Here is a 19341-nt window from a genome sequence, read left to right as displayed (position 1 = left end):
TAGTACCTAAATGGTACATATTAGAACCCTTTTGAAAGGTACTGTCCCAGTGACAGCTTTTGTACCTTTTTTCTAGTAGGGTAAAAACGACCAATTATTTCCATGTTTTTTGTTTTTTTTTGCCACAAAATTACGTTTTATTATGTATGGAAAGCACATACTCTCTTTCTCCCGCTCAAAATGCACACACACAGTATGGACACACACTTGCACAGAAAGGTGTTGTCAGCGCTGCTCTGACGATTTTATCAGTAAAATAGTTTAGTAACATAAAAGCTACATGACATTTCTCACTGGCGAGGTGACGCCGTTGTTCACTGTAAAAAATAATTCTGTGGTTTAGTAAATATTACAGAAATTTTTAACTTTATTAACTTAATAAAATCTCTGAATATCGTTTACTTGATTGTTTGAGTTAAACATACCAAAATAATTGAGTAAAAATCCAACAGTTAATTTTATCTAAAATTTACAGATATATTTAAGCTTTTTTCAATAAAATGATTTAGTATTTGACTAACCAATTATTTCTTTATAATACACTTAATATATTTGTTTAATTTCTATCAAAATATTTGAGAATGTTTAATTAAACTGATCTGTTTCAAGAAACAAAAATATTAGGCTACTTAATTCAAATCAATATTATTAATATATTTAACACTCTTAAGAAATTGAGTAAGTTTAAACACACGACTTTGTTCCTAATGATAATGAATATAATTAATTTGGATGATAAAATGTCCTCAGAACTGTCACTTTTTGTTTATTGGCAGGTTATGTCAGTCGCTTGCAGTATCTTTCGGCTATGAGTGAAATGCAGAACTGCGGTATGGAGTTCAAAGTTCATCCACAGAGCGCAAGTCCGTCTTCAGCACGAGAACCAGCACCGAGACGGTGGATATTGGATAACAGACTGGTTGATTACACTTGAATTAGGCTACCTGAATGTTTAAATATTTTATTTTTACTTATAACATGTTTGTTAAATGAGTTTAAATGTATGCAATATTGTACACATGTTAAAAACAGTGTAAAATGTGCTGTATAGCTGTAGCCTACTCAATGACAATAAAGGCCAATGTCATGTAACGTATACTGGTAGTTGTATGGAATACTATTTTACAAATGTTTAGAGAAAATAAAAAAGTTAATATTACTCATTAATAAAAACACTTAATATTACTCATAAATATTGTTTTTTTAAATGTTTAAATGTTCAATTATTTCTACTCAATTTTATTTGTTATTGTACCTGATGCAGTTACTCAGATTTACTTAATTTTATTACTTGCATTTACTCAATTCATACAGTATATTTCATTGATTTCACAGCTTTAAAATTTACTAAATTTTTTTGAGTGTAAAAATGTTTCACCAAAAAAATTGAGTAAATAACAGTTACACTTTTTACAGTGTTCTTGAAGCAGATAAACTTAGTTTCTCTATTAGTTAAGTTCAGAGACGCACAGACTCAGGTAATTCACACAAGCTTCATATCTCTCTCTCTTTCTCTCCCAGACAGCAAGATAGTGTCGGCCCAGATCCGGCCCGCATCTAGTACACATGGATTCCACACTGCCGGATCTGGGCCGACACTATCTTGCTGTCTGGGCTCTCTCTCTGTCTCTCTCTCTCTCTCTCTCTCTCTCTATAACTGCATTAGACTACAGTTGTGGGAGATGTGGGATTAGATGCGTAAGAAATTAGTCCTACACATAAGAGCATTTTAAGGACAAAAACCTGGCAAATGTCTTGAAATACAACATCAGAACAATGTCTTGAGATGTGGTTACCGTAGTATAACCAGAATAATCAACTCCAGTCCGTTGAATTATTAGAAAATAATGTTCTATAATGTGCGATATTTTCTAATAATTCAACGGCCCGTAGTCAATTATTCCTTACTTATATTATATTTCCGTTTTTTTTATATATACATTCCTTGTCTTACTGTAAACAATTGGTGCATTTATATATATATATATATATATATATATGTGTATTTTTCATCTTTTATCAGCTTGCTCCACCTTTGAAATGACTCTCTATGTCTATGCCCTCATTTAGTGCTCTGTAGGGACTAGGGATGACCTATTTTTGCAGGCCAAAACCCGGAGACAAGTTTGCATTTTAACACTTCCGGTTCCATAGTCCTGAAGTCAATGGTTCTTTGATAAAAATGCTAGAAATAAGGTCTATGGTGAACACAAGCTAAGGATATTTTCACATTTTATTCTACGATATAAGATACATCAATTATTCCTCCTCATGATTTTTTTAAAAGCTTTTACCTGTCTTTTAAAAGCCGGTTGCTAACAAGTGGCTAAATGGGACTACAGAGGTTGTCTGGGACTGGAACAGGTAAACTCATCTACTCACTAGTCCACTTGTTTATAATCACGCCCTTGCAAATTATTCTTACTTAAACATTCCAACTTGTAGATTTTAAATAAAGACTGAAAGAGTTGTTGGAACCTTGATGGTGATGTTGAAGTCATGTGACTGTGGTGTAGTTTGTTTATCACCTACGTTTAGCTTTTTATTTCTGGTGTTTGTATTTAGGCTTCAAAAGTTTTGTTCATTTGTGAAGATTAAAACAATGAACAAAATGTGTAACAGTCATAAAGTTTTGTTGGTCACAGAGCTTATGTTCTGCAATAATCCAAAAACCTATTGGGCTTTTGCTGAGGGAACCAGGGTGATGCGAACTTCTGTTTTTCAATCTCTCCTTTTCAACTGCCCTACATTTTTTTCTCCCCTTTTGGAATACTACCTGTAAAGAGGAAGATATTATTATTATTATTATTATTTTATTTATACAGCATTTTTAAAAAGATTTATGACAAGACACCACAGTTATCTTGATCGTATCCTTATTTTCAAGAGAGAAACCACAGGGCCGTCTGAGAGTGATATGTTTTGTCTTTTTAAAAACATATTCTTGGCACTGACAGAAAACCTTGTCAACCGCAGAGATAAACTTCAAACAATCTGGATGATATTACCTCCACTTACACACTCTTGGGCTGTTATACTCGCTGTCACTCACGGAAACACACGTCACTGGCTTTCCAGAGGTTCTAGTTTATCATTCGAGTGTAACTTCTGTTGACGTCAACTAAACACATGGTCTTTTTCATGCTGTATTAAAACACTTTACGCATGTATTGCACAGCAATACTCTTTCTTTAGTTGTTCTAAATCTTAACGACACGTGAAATACTTACACAAGGCTGCATTTGCTTGTAGTTTACAGTCAACATGAAACCGCATTGATTTTACTTCCATAATATGAGATGCATATTGGAGTGAAACAATATTCCAAGTAGGATGGTACTTGATTGGATCGAAAAAACTGGGCATTACATACCAGAATGAGGCTATATGATTGGAGGGGAGGAGTTGAAAAATAATTATTTTTCAGATTCAGATGTATAGCATATACACTACTGTTCAAAAGTTTGGGCTCAGTAAGATTTGGTTCTTTTATTCAACAAGGATGCATTAAGTTGATCAGAAGTGACCGTTAAGACATTAATAATGTTACAAATTTAAAATAAAGGCTGTTCTTTTGAACTTTCTATTCATCGAAGAATCCTGAAATAAATCCTCATACCTGTCCCCATTCTCCAGGGATCCAGCGTGGCGGCGGACAGCGACCAAGGCTGCAGCGAATCCGGACCGGAGGTTTGTTATGGTCCGAACAGAGGGCTGGTGGGAAGGTTTTGGTCAGGTCGCTACTTTTACACAGAACAATGCGATGCTTGAAGCCAGGGCCACACTTTGGGGTACACTACAGACAAAAACACAACACAACAATATGAAAACAACTACGCAAGAAGATTATCGAAGACTTTATAGATGAAGAACACATCAGGTCACCTCAGACCAATCCAGCGTCACCCACTGGGGTGGGCAGGACTGATTGTTGCAGGACTCTTGCTCTATTGGTCGATGGGTCAGACAGTGGCTGTCCTGCAGGGTCTCCTCCTCGGTGGGGTCGATTTTACGTATACACAAAACAGTGCGTGTTCGGATGCCTCCGTCACAGGTTTTCCCACATTCTGACCAGTCACCAATAAACCACCTGAAAACACACAAAATGGGAATTCTCCATCCATAAATATTTATTACTAACTGCATTTTGTGTGATTTCCTCAAAATACATATTTAGTATGTATTGCATTTATGCTACCCCTCAAAATTTTAGATTTTTTTTTTTTTTGTTGAAAGAAAGTAAAACTTTGATTAAGCAAGTATGCCAAAACATGATCAGAAGTGACAGTAAAGACAATTGTTATGTTACAAAAGATTTCTATTTCAAATAAATGCTGTTTTTAAAAAACTTTTCTATTTTTTTCAAATAGAAATCCCTGTCTTTGTTACAGTGTAATGCATTTAAGTACTTGTGTAATAATAAATAACTACATGTAATTACTATAGGGTTAGGGTTGGGGTGTGGTTTAAGTTTAGTTGCATGTAATTATGCATAATTTTTGGTATTACAGTAACTACATGTAACGTGTAACAAGGACACTGTAAAATAAAGTGTTACCAAAAACATTTATTTTAAACTGTAATAATTCTTCACAACTTTACTGTTTTTACTGTTTTCTTACCAACCCCAAACTTCTTTTCACAATAAAATCAATAGATATGTCTTTGCAGTGACTGTCACTCACAGCTCCGTTTACAATCTCTCAGTGAAAAATCCATCAAGGTCTTGATTTTGATATATTAGTTTCAGGGGCTTAATGCAAATAATGCCTTGCCACATAGTGACCTAAAATTAGCAAGAAGAGAAACATTTGGCATAAATGGGCTGAAACGCCATTGTATTTACTACTCAAAACCATATTAGTACTCTCAATTGGTTTTTGGACTCTGCAAATGCACTTTGTTAAGGTTCAACGCCTGTGAACTCCACACAATGGCAACAACAATTCCAAATTTGCATTCAATTTGTCTTAGTTTTTGGCAAAACTACTCCTACACTTTAGCTGGGCTGTGGAATACAGACATTTTATATAACCGTGTCTTTTTATCATTTGTTACGGCTGAATTAAGTTCCGTGTGGTTTGTTTGCATTCTCTTGGCGATGCTCTGATAAAGCCACGGACTATGTGTCTTATGAAACGCTACAAGTAAAATAAAATTAAAGCTGAACATAAATTAATAATGAAATAAAACCTGTCATAATCTGCAAGATCATTAGAGAGAAATGACCTCCCCAAAAACAACAGGGTGTTCTCAAATGACCATTACGACCCTTTCTGGGCCAGAGACTGCATTCCTCTGACATCAGGTGGAGATGGAAATAGATTTTAGATGATGTTATTAGCGATGCCCATCTTGGGGTTCAGGTTCACTAAACCCTCCACTGGCAAGATGCAGGAGTGCAGAGGCCAAAACCATTTAATTCCTCCTTCCAATTTAAAATTTGCAGACACAAGTGAACTTTGCTCAGCTGCTCGCCCCATTGAAAATGAGTGTTAAGTGCGTCTGGCCGCCGCACACACGCATACTCCACACACGTTTATGGATATTGTCCCTTGAGGGTTCATAGATTCTGCTAGCCAATACAATTAAACGCAGGTGATCACTCATACTTTTTTTGGATGCCTTTAGGATTTTGGCACCAAAATCCAAATGAAAATAGGCAACATATGAAGAAATAAATCATGTTGCTTAGTTTTTAAGCTGTCTTCAAAGAAGCTCTTTATGGTCGGGGGTGCTATGAAGACAAATGAAACATTACGGGTTGTGGGCCTTTGCACTTTTATTGCTAAGCAACTATGTACTATTATGATAAGACTCATCAAAACAGAATACAATTTCTGTATTTTTTTTATATTTTTTTTTCATCCAAGGCTGACAAAGAGAGCGAAACTACATTATAAACCACATTTTTGGAAAATTATATATATTTATATATAAGGGAAAAAAAACTAGATTTTTGCATGATGTAAATAAATGAAGCCTGTTTTTATAACAATTAAGATTTTTAGTTACACTTTATTTCAATGGTCCACTTTAGACATTCTACTAACTATGGCCCGGTTTCACAGACAGGGTTTAGATTAAGCCAGGATTAGGCCTTAGTTCAATTAGGACATTTAAGTAGCTTTTATAAACGTGCCTTAGAAAAAAACAAAAACATTACTGGTTGCATGTTGACACAAAACCATGGTACTGATCTATTTTAAGATATGCCAGTGCTAGTTGCTGTCAGTTAAAACCAGTCTATGGTTAAAACATGCATTTTAATCTGGGACTAGCTTAAGTCTTGTCTGTGAAATCGGGGAAACAAGTAACTTTGCAACTACATGTCAACTAGCTCTCATTGTATTAGTAGACTGTTAAGTTAGGGTTAGGTGTTTGGGTTCGGGTTAAGGCTGGAATACACTACACGACTTTTAAATCTGAACCCATTTTAAAACACAAGGCATCATACACTTGCCGACTTTGTAAATAGTTACAAAGTAAAAACTGGCCATCATATACACTAAACGACTGAGGATCACACACTACTAGACTTTCAAATCATTATGATCACAGCAAACTCACACAGAAACGTGACAAATGAAGACCTTATGTGTTCTAAAATCAGCTCAAAATATTAAACATGTTTGATATCCTCCATATGAATGGAATCAAACTTTGAAGTCGAAGTCTGTGACCATCATACACTACACGATTTTCTGTGAAATCTGTCAAGTCAAACTGGCTCTGACTTACGGCAGAAACTGTCACATTGTGCAGCGTTTTGGCTTTCAATGTGAACATAATTGCTTATCACAGGAAACTTGTCACATCTTACCAAGTTAGGACATGATGTAATGCAAAAAGTTTGCTCTCATTGTCATTCCCATGATGCAATAATTAATTATATATTATCTGCATTGTAAAGTACATTTGTAATACGATAATAGTATTCACTGTACTGAATTTAGTTGATACTGTTATAATAATAAAAAAATAATAATAAAAAAAATTGGCAGAATGATTTTTCATACTTCATTACAATATTAAGAATTTATTTTTTTATTAATTTATTTAAGGACATTGTGCAAATTGTCATAAAAAATGTCCCACTGCAAAATAATAATAATAATAAAAATAATAATAATTGTTTTCCAGTTGTACATGATGTAATGGTTATAAATAGGTTATCCTTTAATTATGCAATTATAATAAATAGGCTGTCAAGCCATTACAATTATTTATCTAATTAATTACCCGATGTGGCGATTAATTAATAGAATTTATCACAAATTAATCGCACATCTGTTTGGGCTGAGAAATTACCCCAAAAAGATAATTTAAAGTCATTATTGTGTTAAATGAGAAAAGCATCAAATAGACACTATAAAAAGTAGGTTTAGAAGAAAAATAAGATTAGTAAATGATAACAGAATTTTCATTTTTGGGTGAAACTTTAATGTTTTTTTTTTAATTAATATGGAAATATGATTTTTTGTTTTATTTTTATGAAATGATCCTCTAAATAAGAAAGTAAAACTGCCAGTAAGTGGCTGTAAATGTCTAAATGAGTGAGTCATTGAGTCATTCATTCATTTGATTCGTTCAAACGGCTGATTCATTCAGGAAGTAAATGGCTCTCTTTATGAAAGGGTCATTGAATCATTGGTTCACCCGATTGATTCGCTCAAAACAGGGATTCATTCAGAAATGAAACACCGCTGTGAGTTGCTCTGAGGCGCACAACAGTTCTGCTCTGGCTTTATAGGTAATATTTTCATTGGCAAAATTGAGCAAAAGCAGAATATTGTGTCTAAAATATAACAATATTAAGTTATTTGTTGAACTGTTGTATAAAATCAGTATCACATTTGCACTTGTGCTATTTGGGACAAAAACATCACTTGTGTGATATTGTACTCATAACTGTGATATAGCTTAACTATATCATATCATATAAATATGAGAAATCATACAGGGCATTTTTGAATTTTAGAGGCATATAATTAGGGGCATATAATTATATAGGCTGGAGCAGCCATAGAAGGCAATTATATGCCCCTAAAATTCATGAGTTAATGCCCTTCTTCATGTTCCTCACCAATCAACTGTATGAAATGTTAGACTACGTAGGTCTGGGGCCTACATATAATTATCCCTAATAATTATACATCTCTTTTGTTTTGTTTCCCCAATCAGTACGCCTCAAAGTTGCTATACTCACTCGGGAGGGCAAGGCTCGGTGTTACAGGGCCGCTGGTTCCCTGGCGGTTTGCTGTCCGAGTCACAGTAGCTGTTTTGGACCACGGAGTTGTCATCCAGTCTTTTACACACCACCTCCTGCTTCTGTGAACCTGCAAAAAGACAATAAAACATCAGTTCATTCATCTGCCTCACGCTTTCAGCTGCACGATCGTTTTCGGCACTTCAGCAGCTCGTGCGCAAAGCACTGTGTGGTCGGCATCGGTCCCTGAGGTTAAACTAGCTCTGTGTCTCTTCTCTAGGGGTCCGCTTGCTGACAGAGCACTCTGTGTGGATAGAGGCACGGAGGTGATATCAATTTTCCCTCCGTATTATATCTAGGTGTGTAAATGCCTCGGTTGAAGTGAGTGTCTTAGTGAATGATTTTTACAGAGAAGCCAATCTTTTCTTTGGCTCTTGGTTGTGAAAAGTGAGCATTACCACAGTAATGGCAGAGTAGTGCGCTATGCTTAGCGCTAGAGGCCATTGGACTCTTTGGGGCCCATAAGGAAAGACATTAGCCTCCAGTTAAGCCGGTTTATGCCAAGCTTGGCTAGCGCGCAAGGCCACCTTGTGAGGTGGATCTAATAGCTGCCAGTACGGCATTCTTGACTGGGTAACCGAAATAACAAACTACTCCGGTGGGAGCTCGATGAACCCTTTCAAGATAAGAGATTTCACTAGTACCGATTTGATTCACTGAAACCGACATCATAATGTAAGACCGTTATCTTTGTTGCATATAACGATCAAAACAATAAGACGGCAACATTGAAATTTAATAGGAGTTTGTAAAAAAAAAAAAAAAAAGCAGGAATCAAGTCCAAGTGTCTAAATCACAAATCATTTCTAAAAGAATATTGCTGAATTTTATGGCAGTTCGCTTGGTGTTCAAATGCTCCCTGTGTGGCTTGCCAGCAGAACAGCCGGGAGTTGTATTAATAACCTAAAATTTCACAAATGACATAAGTGTTGCCCTGGGGTATTTCCATATAAACTAAAATGTGTTCAAATGAATTGAGCAACGAATGAGGTTGAGTTCGCGGCGCTCTGTGAAAACCCTCAGTGGACTAGCCTGCAATGTTTGCATTTTTTGGTGAAATATAACAAGTGCTTTGAATGTTTTCAATGGCCATAACTGAAAAAAGGAGAGAGGAAAGCTATTTATTGTTGTAAGAAAGCCATTTATTTCGGAGGAGCCTGAACAGTCTGGTCATATTTGAGGTGAGGGCTCACATTTACATGTGGTTACGACATTCAGATGTTGAAATAAGAGGCAGCCTTTCTGCTCCCTGCACAACTTGTCTGTTGGCGGCACAAATTGGTGAACATAGTCATATGTCAGATAAAAATACAAATTTTTATCATTCTGTGGGATTTTTTTTTTTTTTTTAATAAAGAAATGATGACTCTGAAAACACCAGCATGCATTTCCAATCCAATGCTGTTCATAATAAAAATGTAGCAAAGCAAAATAGCTTTCAAGTTTCAAAAAAGACATAAAAGTGCCATAAATGTATAAAAGGCCCTGTTTACACCTAGTATTAAGAATCGTTTTCGTCAATCTGATCACAACTGGACGACAAAATACAGGTGTAAACGGGTCTAAAACGTTTTGAGCTTGTCCACTTTCGGCCACTTCCAGAGGTAGTTGAAAACACATTCGACCGGATTGCTTTTGTAGTGTAAACGCTCATGTGGTCGAATGAGTTCGAACAGCCACAAAAGACGCCTACTCTCCGCCTACTGACCTAATGCGCAAACATTATGGGAAGCCCACTAGCCAGACGGGACCTAAGTTTTGCGTTCATATGTAAATTGCACAAGCTTATTTCGTCCATTAGATTGAAAGATCTGAAAAAGCCCACACATTTACCAGCCCATAGACTCTCTCCTTGAAGAAACTAGGACAGAAGTGGGTCAAAAGTGGACAAAAGAGACAGATTAAAACACCAGGTGTAAACGGGAATGTGTCTCCCTCGTCTACTTGTGATATGATAGACCAAAACCTTAATACCAGGTGTAAACAGGGCCATAAATATCACATTTTTAGTACCAAAATACCAATATTTAAGTTCCCATTTGCTGATAATTATGAAGAAAAGCAGTCCAATTCACAAATGAATCATTCCAACCAGTTTTGTGAACTGGATTAACTGATTCCTTCAAAAGATCTGTTGTTCAAGAATCAGACTTTGCTACTTCTCTCATGAACTCTCATTTTTGAAGCTTGAAAGCTCAGTTCTTGTTCACTGTAACTGAACAGACAACTAATAGATTATTCAAAATGTATTCTTTCATGTCCGAGTCATCAGGAAAATCCTTTAAACTACTTAAGAAGCCTGCTGGGGACACTATCAAGAACATGTTTTCATCCAGTCTGTCCATTTATTTTTCACATTTTCTCATTACAGATAAGCAGGTACAACAAACTTTCTCAATGAGGATGTGCGGAATTGATTGTCGTACCTCCTGCACATGTTGCTGAGCACTCAGACCAGGGCAGATGGTGCCAGGAGAAGCCCACTTCATTGTCCCCACTTCCTGTACGCTGGATGGGCACATTGAACTTGTAGTGGATGCCCAGGTTCTGTTCCTGTAGCAGCACCTGTAACATTTAAAATGGAATAGGGGTTTCTTTTCTGTTGCTAATATACAGGCATAACAAAGAGGTCAGGGTCAACCTGGTTAGTTTTGTTCCCGGATTGCAATTATTTATAGTAGATGGGATGTTAGAGTATCTTATGGTGGGACTGTTCACATTCTTGTGGTTGCATCAGCCACTCAGTGTTGTCGTTACGTCATTCCTGACTGGCTCAGACTAGAAAACAATTCACCTGTATGCAGGTTGCATCCTTCCAAGGCTGGATATGCCAGCCGAGCAACTGTCATTAAGATGAATGGGAATTCTCCAGGTATTATAGACCTCCACGATCTTAACCAAGGATTTTGGCAAAGGAAGTTGATCTTGGATTAGTGACAAAAAGACAAATACTGAGGTCTTAAAAATTTATCGAATAGAGCAATCAAATCATTAGGAAGAGGAGATTTTTTGGATGAGCCCAACCTCAGTTCAGCTTGAACGAGCACATATTTAGCATATCACATCAGCTTTATTCCTGAATTACTTAGTCAGAGAGCTATAAATGCATGTGTGTGTGTTATAAATTGGAAAGCCCTGTTAACCAGTGTGGGCCACAATGGAATGGCTTGTGGTGCATTGGCCACTTGTATGTTTTCCAGCGGTGCTGCGACCAGATCCTGGTATTTCCAGCACTTTTTGTCCAGGCAAAAGCGATTGTGGTTGCCGAGACGGGGCTTTTCAGAATGAACACACACACGCGTGCTAAAACATGTGCACATGAGCACTCGCATTTGGCCAGACAGAGGTTTTTAGTGCAAACATATATAACAGTTAACTCTGAAACCGCTAGCTAGAGTTCATGTGAGGTTTGTACACAGATGTGGACTTTATTTAGAGGGAGCCAAACAATTTCAAACTGCGCATTCAAAACACAAGCCTGCTCTACAGTATCACTAATGTGACCTTACTACATGAGCTTTTATTGACTGAAAATAACTCAGAGGAAAGGCCTGAATTGTTGTAAAATAGCCATGTTTTAAAATGATTTTTGTCACTTTTACTGAAAGTAAAGTGGAGAGATAACAGGAAACTACAGGTCCAACAGAGAGGAAAGGGACATGACACAAGCGAGATTGAAATCACATAAGTGCTTCAGCGCGTCTCTGAGCATCTGAACGACCTGCCAGGCCACATCTCTGGCATATACTTCTAAAACACTAGAACTACTGAGACTTCTGTGTTCCTTATAGAGAATATATAAGGATCTAGATCTACTCACCATAACCACCAGAATTTCAGTGGTGGCCCCTAGAGCTTCTAGCGACTCGGGTTCATCGGTCGGCCTCTTGTAGTGGAAGGCTGTTCCTGCGATGTCAAATTTGCGGGGCCAGTCGATGGTCCAGGCTCCGTTGATGTAATAGTCATCCCCCTCCGATTTCAAAGCTGTGACAAGTGAGAGCACCAGTTAATAACCCGACACGAGCGAGATGCTGCCAAGCTGAGAGGGTGATGTCATCGCTGTCATTCGTCAACATGACGAGCATCGTCTTACAGAGTGGCTCAGGCTTCCTGATGTCATGGCCAATTTTCACTCGCGCTTTCAGACGCAGTGCAGCTTGTAGATCTAACTTACCAAGTTCAGGTGAAAGTCTGCTTTCCTCACAAATGCCATAACTGCTCAGTTGTCAAAACAAAGATCTCATCTCAAAGCATAATTGTAGAAAAACGTCTTGATTGAGATTGGGCCAAATTGTAGAAAAACAAGGTGTTTTTTACTCACTCCAGCTCAAAAGGACTTTTGCACCATTTATTTTTCCTAAAGGTACACCGTCTTTTTTTGTTGAAGATTTAAACAAAGAAATGAACAGTACTTTTGATAAATCTTTAAACGGATAACACTCACATTGAAGATGAAGACATAAGAATGGCATGATGGGCAAGTCACTCCATCATGGTGTACAAAAATTTAGCCAAATATTATCTTGGTAGTAATATTTGGTTAAGATAGCCAAAAATAGCACACCATCAATTGTGAATTAATTGAAACAAAACTGAAAATTTGACTTTCTATTTTTTTCCGCCATGGAAGAAAAAAAAGGAAATTTAGCAGAATGTTTGAACTGCCCTTTTCCATAAATGAAAGTATAGACTTTCTCCAAAAAGCATCATATATATGTGTAGTACACATGATTTGTACACAAGTCTTCAGAAGCAATATGATAGATTTGTGTGAAAACACACTAAAATCCAAATTATTATTACCTAAAAATTCAAGAATTTACATTTTTAAACTTAGTGTGTCAAGATGTGTTGTGACAGGTTACACATCGATCGATGATGCCAAATGCTAATTGGTTCTTGCAGGTCTCATAACTGAAAGTGACATGGCAAGTTTTCATATAAATGCATATGCATTCATTATATAGGAAAGAGTTGCGTACAAATTCTTGAAAACATTTCCTTTTGTATTCCATGGAAGAATAAAAGTCATATGGGTTTGGAAAGACACAAGGGCGAGCAAATGATGACAAAATGTTATGCTCTCAAACTGCCAGTTATATGATACGTTGGCTAAAACCAACCAGAGAGATGAGAAGACGGTTGTTTCAGGTACAATTGAAATGAAATGACTGATTTTAAACATCAATGAACCAATTCTGTAGCATGCTTTCATTATTAGCCAAATATTTGTGAGACATTTGAGATCCTCATTTTAAACAGGGCTATGTGTTTGTATTCCACAAACATGCCATGTGACAAAATGTGTTTTACAATTTCCTTAAATGTGTTGCTAACGTCAGCCACTTCTGTGCCAGAACATCAGACAACTTATATTCCTCTCAAACGGCGAGAAAATCCTCCACGTCAACATGATGGACAACAAAACTCAACAAGCTGTCATACACACTAGCTATATTTATGTTTGCACTCAAAACAACTTAATTGGACCCTCTTGTTTGATTGTTTTAATTAGTTACATGGCTGGGAACCATGATGGTTTTACTCAGCTTGTGGTTGGGAAAAGACAAAAGACTCATCTTAAGAGAATGAACATGAGAGGGAAGACGGCTGTCAGATTGAACCAGATTTACACTCACAACAAAGCTTAACACAAACCACTTCACCACTTTTGTACTCAGTAGAGCTGCACGATTATTGATAAACTGAGAATTGTTTCAAACAGAGATCACAATTCTGAACAAACAAACGAAACAAAATAACACAGCATTTAATAGAGAATCTGACAAAATGTTAACTGATGCAGTATAAAGTAAAAATGTTTGATTAATTTGAATGAATTATTTTTTTAAAAATCACTTGAATAAATGATTCAATGACTCACTTGACTTCACTTGTTTCATTACTGGATGAATCAGCATTTTTTTTGAATGAATCTCTTGAATGAATGATTCAATGATAAATAATTTTTTTAACAATCACTTGTCGCCACCTACTGGTGTAACAATGTAATTAATACAGTCTTTATTTGTAGCATCAGGTTAATTTCAAAAGGTGATTTACTCTATTTTGACCACTACCGTAGACATCAGTGTTTATATCTGAACTTTTATCCCAGTACTTCTGTGATAATTTGAATATTTGTAACACACAACCATACTGTCATGTTCAAAAGATTGTTTGTGAAGCTGTTTCATACCTACACATGACAACTGCTCTTTCTGGATCAGCAGCAGCGCAAACACAGATTTTAATGTGCCGGTGTGATTTTGTCAAAGGTTTAATAGATAGAGACGAATCATTGTCATTTAGGAATGAGATCGCGTGGGTGTTTGAATCGAGATCGCAATCTTTTAACGATTAATCGTGCAGCTCTAAACAATCATAAACAAAGCTTCAAAAAGATAAATACACACACTCACCAATGTAGTTCTTTGACACGGCCACTTCCCTGATTTCAATATGAACCGATCCTTTAGGTATCTGGACGACCTCCATGTAACCTGCAAAATGTAAATCTTAATTTTAAAAAATGACAAAATGAAGCAAAACCTGAATTTTACTCATAGAATGGGGAATGTACATACATGTACATCTTGTTTTAGCAGCATTTTTTGGCATCATGGCTGCCACAAACCACAATGACATTATATTTAGGCCATGGCGGTCACCTAATCGACTTGTCTGCCCAACATACTGTATGTATTTTGTGTTCATACTTATAGCAACGGTCCTTAAATTAGCATGTTGTGCTTTAATTAGCACTGACATACTGTAAAACTCTCTCTGAAGTTTTGTCTTTGAATTTATCCATAGCTACAGTGGATGGCTTTGCCCTGTGTATCATCTCTTGTTGTTCTTTTAAGTGTCAAGACTTTTGAAGACATTTTCTGAAAGCTGTGTAGTTTTGCAGATTCCTTAACCGTAATTAAGGAATACATTTTGTTATTGTTGAAAAGTCACTTTTTTCCTGTGTTTTCACTTTCAAGAATTCATTTTGTCCTTGTTTAAAGCTTTATGGCAAATTCTTAGTTGTATCTAGTGTTTCGTGTAAACTAAACAGACCCGGAGCACACAGTTGTATTTGAATAGAATCCCAGCATGCTCAAAGAAAACCTAACTAACTTAGCAACAGCAAATTCATTACAAGAGAAGAATCTACACCGTACCCTTCACTCCCCCTTAAAGTTTCAGATGATTTACCAGCTATACCTTAAAAGGAGAAAACAGTCCCTTACTACAGAGAATACTTTTGGATGCGGCCCGGCGATGCGTGCAATATTAGAAGTTTTATTGATTCTCTCACTGGATGATGCAATTAATACTCGTATATTGTGTTACCGCTTCTATTTTGACAACTTGTTTCTTGACCCAAAAACAAAAGCTTTATCATGGTTGTCTGATGAAAAAACCCCACTGCATTTCCATGAAAAATGTCGATCTTGGCCAAAGCACCCCGTTGGCCCCCTGACAGGAGCCACTGCCAAAAAGACAATGCGTTCCTCCACTCGCTTGTGCTGTGCTTTCTTCAAGTGGGATTTCTCTAGTGGAAAGTGATTAAAAACTTGTCGCGTTTGGCAGGCGTGCGGCGCGCTCTGTGGAACGGGATTCTGAGGGGAGAGATCGGTCTGCGTCGTGCTCCAGTGGTGATTTCCAGTGGATTTCGCCACACTATTTTATGCGTTTGAAAGGCTTTATAAACTTCAAATATCCAAAACAACATGGACACTGACGGCAGGGACAGTTCCCCTAGATCAGGGTTTCCCAAACAGCGGTTTGTGAGAGAACTACAGGCAAGTTCATGAATTGATGAAAAGCTAATAATGAATAATATCCCATGTAAAATTTAAATAACTAAATGGAGCTGCATGATGATCCTGACATAGCTTAGTATGATTATGAAATCAAAGGCTGCGATTTAATGAAATAACTTTAAATGCTGATGCGGCACATATTTTAAAGTTAAGCGCAGCACTGTGTTCATGCGCACGAGCAGCTTGTGATCCACTGTTTTCAGCATTTTAGAGCGACGGTAAATGCATCGAACTCCATCGCTGCATGCATTTGGGAACTCAACCTGTGCTAGGTTTACTTTATTTACACATTTGCAAAATTTCCAGTATTTTTGTGGGCAGAAGTTTACAGTTTTGCAAGTGAAGTATTTAAGACATAAATATTAGATTTTTGTAACTTGAAGTGTAAAATAAAATAATTATATTTATTATCAAATATTAATTTGTATTTTACAGTACAACAGTAAAATTTTTGTAATTAGAGGTAAAACATAATAATACTACTAATAATTATTATTTTATTTTAATTGGGTTCCTAAAACACTTTTGAGTCCACTTAAAGTCAAGCTACAAAGTCTAAATAAATGCGTACCTAATTTTTTTTTATTATATATTTTATTTATTTACTTGTCTTTACATGTCATGTGACCATTAACTATTGCGACGCCAGAGTTTATGAAAAAAGTTTCCAGCCACCATTTTTTATCAATTTCACAAAACTTTCGTGGCCCCCTGAATGTTTTGTTGTATGAATATACAATATATCACAAGAAGGAACAGAGCCTCTGCTTTCAAACCAAAAACAAATTTATTCTAGATTCAACCATTCTTTTTTTCAGACTTAAATGTGGGTAGGTTTCAACAAAAATCTGAGAAAATAGTTTTTTTTGTCAAAGACTAAATCCAGATCGGATTCAGAACGATGATCAAAACACAGATGGAGTAGATCAAGTCCATCAACACCCCCAAAGCGTCAAAGTCCTGTAGCTCATTCTGGGTCGAAAATAACGTTCTGCAGTTTTGATTTATATGATGTTTAATGTTGATGATCGCGTTATTTTACACTATGACTTGTTTCTGCTTCTATTTCGGCTGTGTTTTGATAAGGAGATTCTGTACTATTTCAGAAGATGCATAATAGCGCCCCCTGCCGTAACAGTGACAACACGGAATCTCGGAAAATTCCGTCAATGGCGGGAAAAAGAGTAAACTGACATCAGAGAACTGTGAACATTGCAAATGTGTCATTAAATTATTGAAACATTAACTTCTATTAGATTCTACTAAAATCTCTGGGGGAGCTTCAAGCAAACACCTACGTAAGGGGTTCATGGTTAGATGCTGCCTGGGGTCAAACCATCCAATATTTGTGTAACACCAACCACCAACCTACTTACCAACTCGATAGACCTAGTAAGTACCTGGTAACACATTATCATGACAATGCATACTGAATATGTGATATTTGTGAGTGTATAATCAGTGACCTCCTGACCTCCTCTGGGTAGCGAATCATTGAACAATCCTTCGGTGACCTCACACGTGCTGCCGTCCCCACCGCACACACGGCATCTGTCCTCCTTGGCATCCGAGCCCAGGATGTTATCACAGCCAACATGCTGGAAAGACACACAGGTTTCAGTGCAGGGGAACACAGTCGACGCGTTCTCAGACCGTGACTGTCTGATTCGAAGAATAACATGTCATTCGCACAGCTGTATTGAGTCAGAATATGACATGAAAAGACGAATGGTTCTGGTTTTGCTTCGGGACCATGATTTCACACTGGACATCAATACAGTACCAAAATGATTTACAGCATTGTACGAAATTAAATAAAAATGTCTTTTAAATCAAACAGTGAAATTCGTTGATATGACAGGCTGATTATGAAAATTGACAATTTTGTAAGTGCATAAACAATAGCAGAAGCATGAGTTACAGTATTTATAGTTCTAGTGTTTTGTTTCTAAATGTCTAAATGTCAATTGGATTTTGTTGGTTTTCTGCTCTCAGCAGCCAATAATTCACCACACAAAGCACACTGTGGTCGGCACAAACCATGTTTATCCATGTTGCGTCAAATTTTCTTTCATCTTACATTTTGTTCATGAGGGCATGTCACGCAACCTGTCCATGTTGGCATTTATCTAACATGACTGGCTTCTACAAAATTACAGGTGAATTTGTGCCAAAAAAACATAGTCTGACTGGACACACAAACTTTAAATAGAAATATGAAACACATTGGTACTATATCGGTCATCAGCCAATTTTATAGATATTAGATTCTCATTTTGCCTGTTTTTACATTTTGATTACCTTTACCTTCATCTAATGCTAACTTTAAGTAAATGTTGTCAATATAACAGATTACTGAAATACTATTTCAGTTTTTCTACTTTAAAATGTCATGTTTAATCAATGTGTTATTTGCCATGTCTTTATTATTTGTGAAATTTATTAACAATTCCAGTTCAAATTGTTTTAAAGTAAATCCTATACCAAATTTCTTTCAATGAAAGCACAGGGTGTGTTGCATTTCACTATTTCAATTTAACATGTTTTTCCCTGCTCAAAACTAACATGTGACCATTTTTTCTATGTTGTAACCCAGCAGTTGCGAATCACTGGACTAGACATAAGATCGATTGCTGTTTTATTTTGTTTTGGACATTCCCTGTAAAGCCCCTGTGCAGGCCTTTACTTGCATTATTATTATGGTCCAAAGGGCAATGAGAGGTTGTTGGGTGCAGCACAGATTGATTCCTTAGAGTTTAAAAGAACATTGTGTGGATTTCTTCGCTCCAGATCAGATCAAAGAGGAAACCTTGGGGATCAATTAAAATAGTATCTTAAACCACATAAATCAAGGATGTGGACAACAATGTGTGAGACTAACAAATACCAAACTGCAGACAAAATCTTTTCTACACAGAGTTCAAAATTTTAACCCTAAAATAAACAAAGCGTCGCACTATTACGTCAATTTGGTTTGTTATACAAATGATATTGTAAGCGAATTAAATATAATTCTCGAGCGGTTTACCCGCCTTTTTAAAAACACAATTAGATTCAAAACTGTACTGTCCTGATAAGAGGGCCAGCCCTTTCAACAGCAGCCTTTATTTAGGCTTCATTGTTCTGTGTTAGCGATTGGCTATGTTCTGTAGACTTTTCGTCTGAGACCGTTAGTATCTGATAAACAAAGATAATGCAACATTTTAGGCCACAGGAGCTGCATGAAAATAGAAATCTATGAAATACTGTATACTAGGA

General features: G+C 36.6%; 1 protein-coding gene across 1 annotated transcript in view; it reads right to left on the bottom strand.

The window, feature by feature from the left end:
* The window catches only part of adamts6 (ADAM metallopeptidase with thrombospondin type 1 motif, 6), a gene marked incomplete at its 5' end in the record, with an annotated part of 82679 nt that overhangs the window by 5803 nt on the left and 57535 nt on the right, over window positions 1–19341 (bottom strand). The window contains 7 exons of the mRNA XM_084103638.1: window positions 3620–3796; window positions 3886–4090; window positions 8210–8339; window positions 10696–10834; window positions 12090–12253; window positions 14692–14772; window positions 17558–17681. Coding sequence (XP_083959764.1) covers window positions 3620–3796; window positions 3886–4090; window positions 8210–8339; window positions 10696–10834; window positions 12090–12253; window positions 14692–14772; window positions 17558–17681 — 1020 coding nt within the window. The remainder of the gene's footprint in view (window positions 1–3619; window positions 3797–3885; window positions 4091–8209; window positions 8340–10695; window positions 10835–12089; window positions 12254–14691; window positions 14773–17557; window positions 17682–19341) is intronic.

The sequence above is a fragment of the Abramis brama genome (genome assembly GCF_963993115.1).
Source record: "Abramis brama genome assembly, chromosome: 25".
Taxonomy (NCBI): domain Eukaryota; kingdom Metazoa; phylum Chordata; class Actinopteri; order Cypriniformes; family Leuciscidae; genus Abramis; species Abramis brama.
This window is presented reverse-complemented; position numbering and strand designations above follow the sequence as displayed.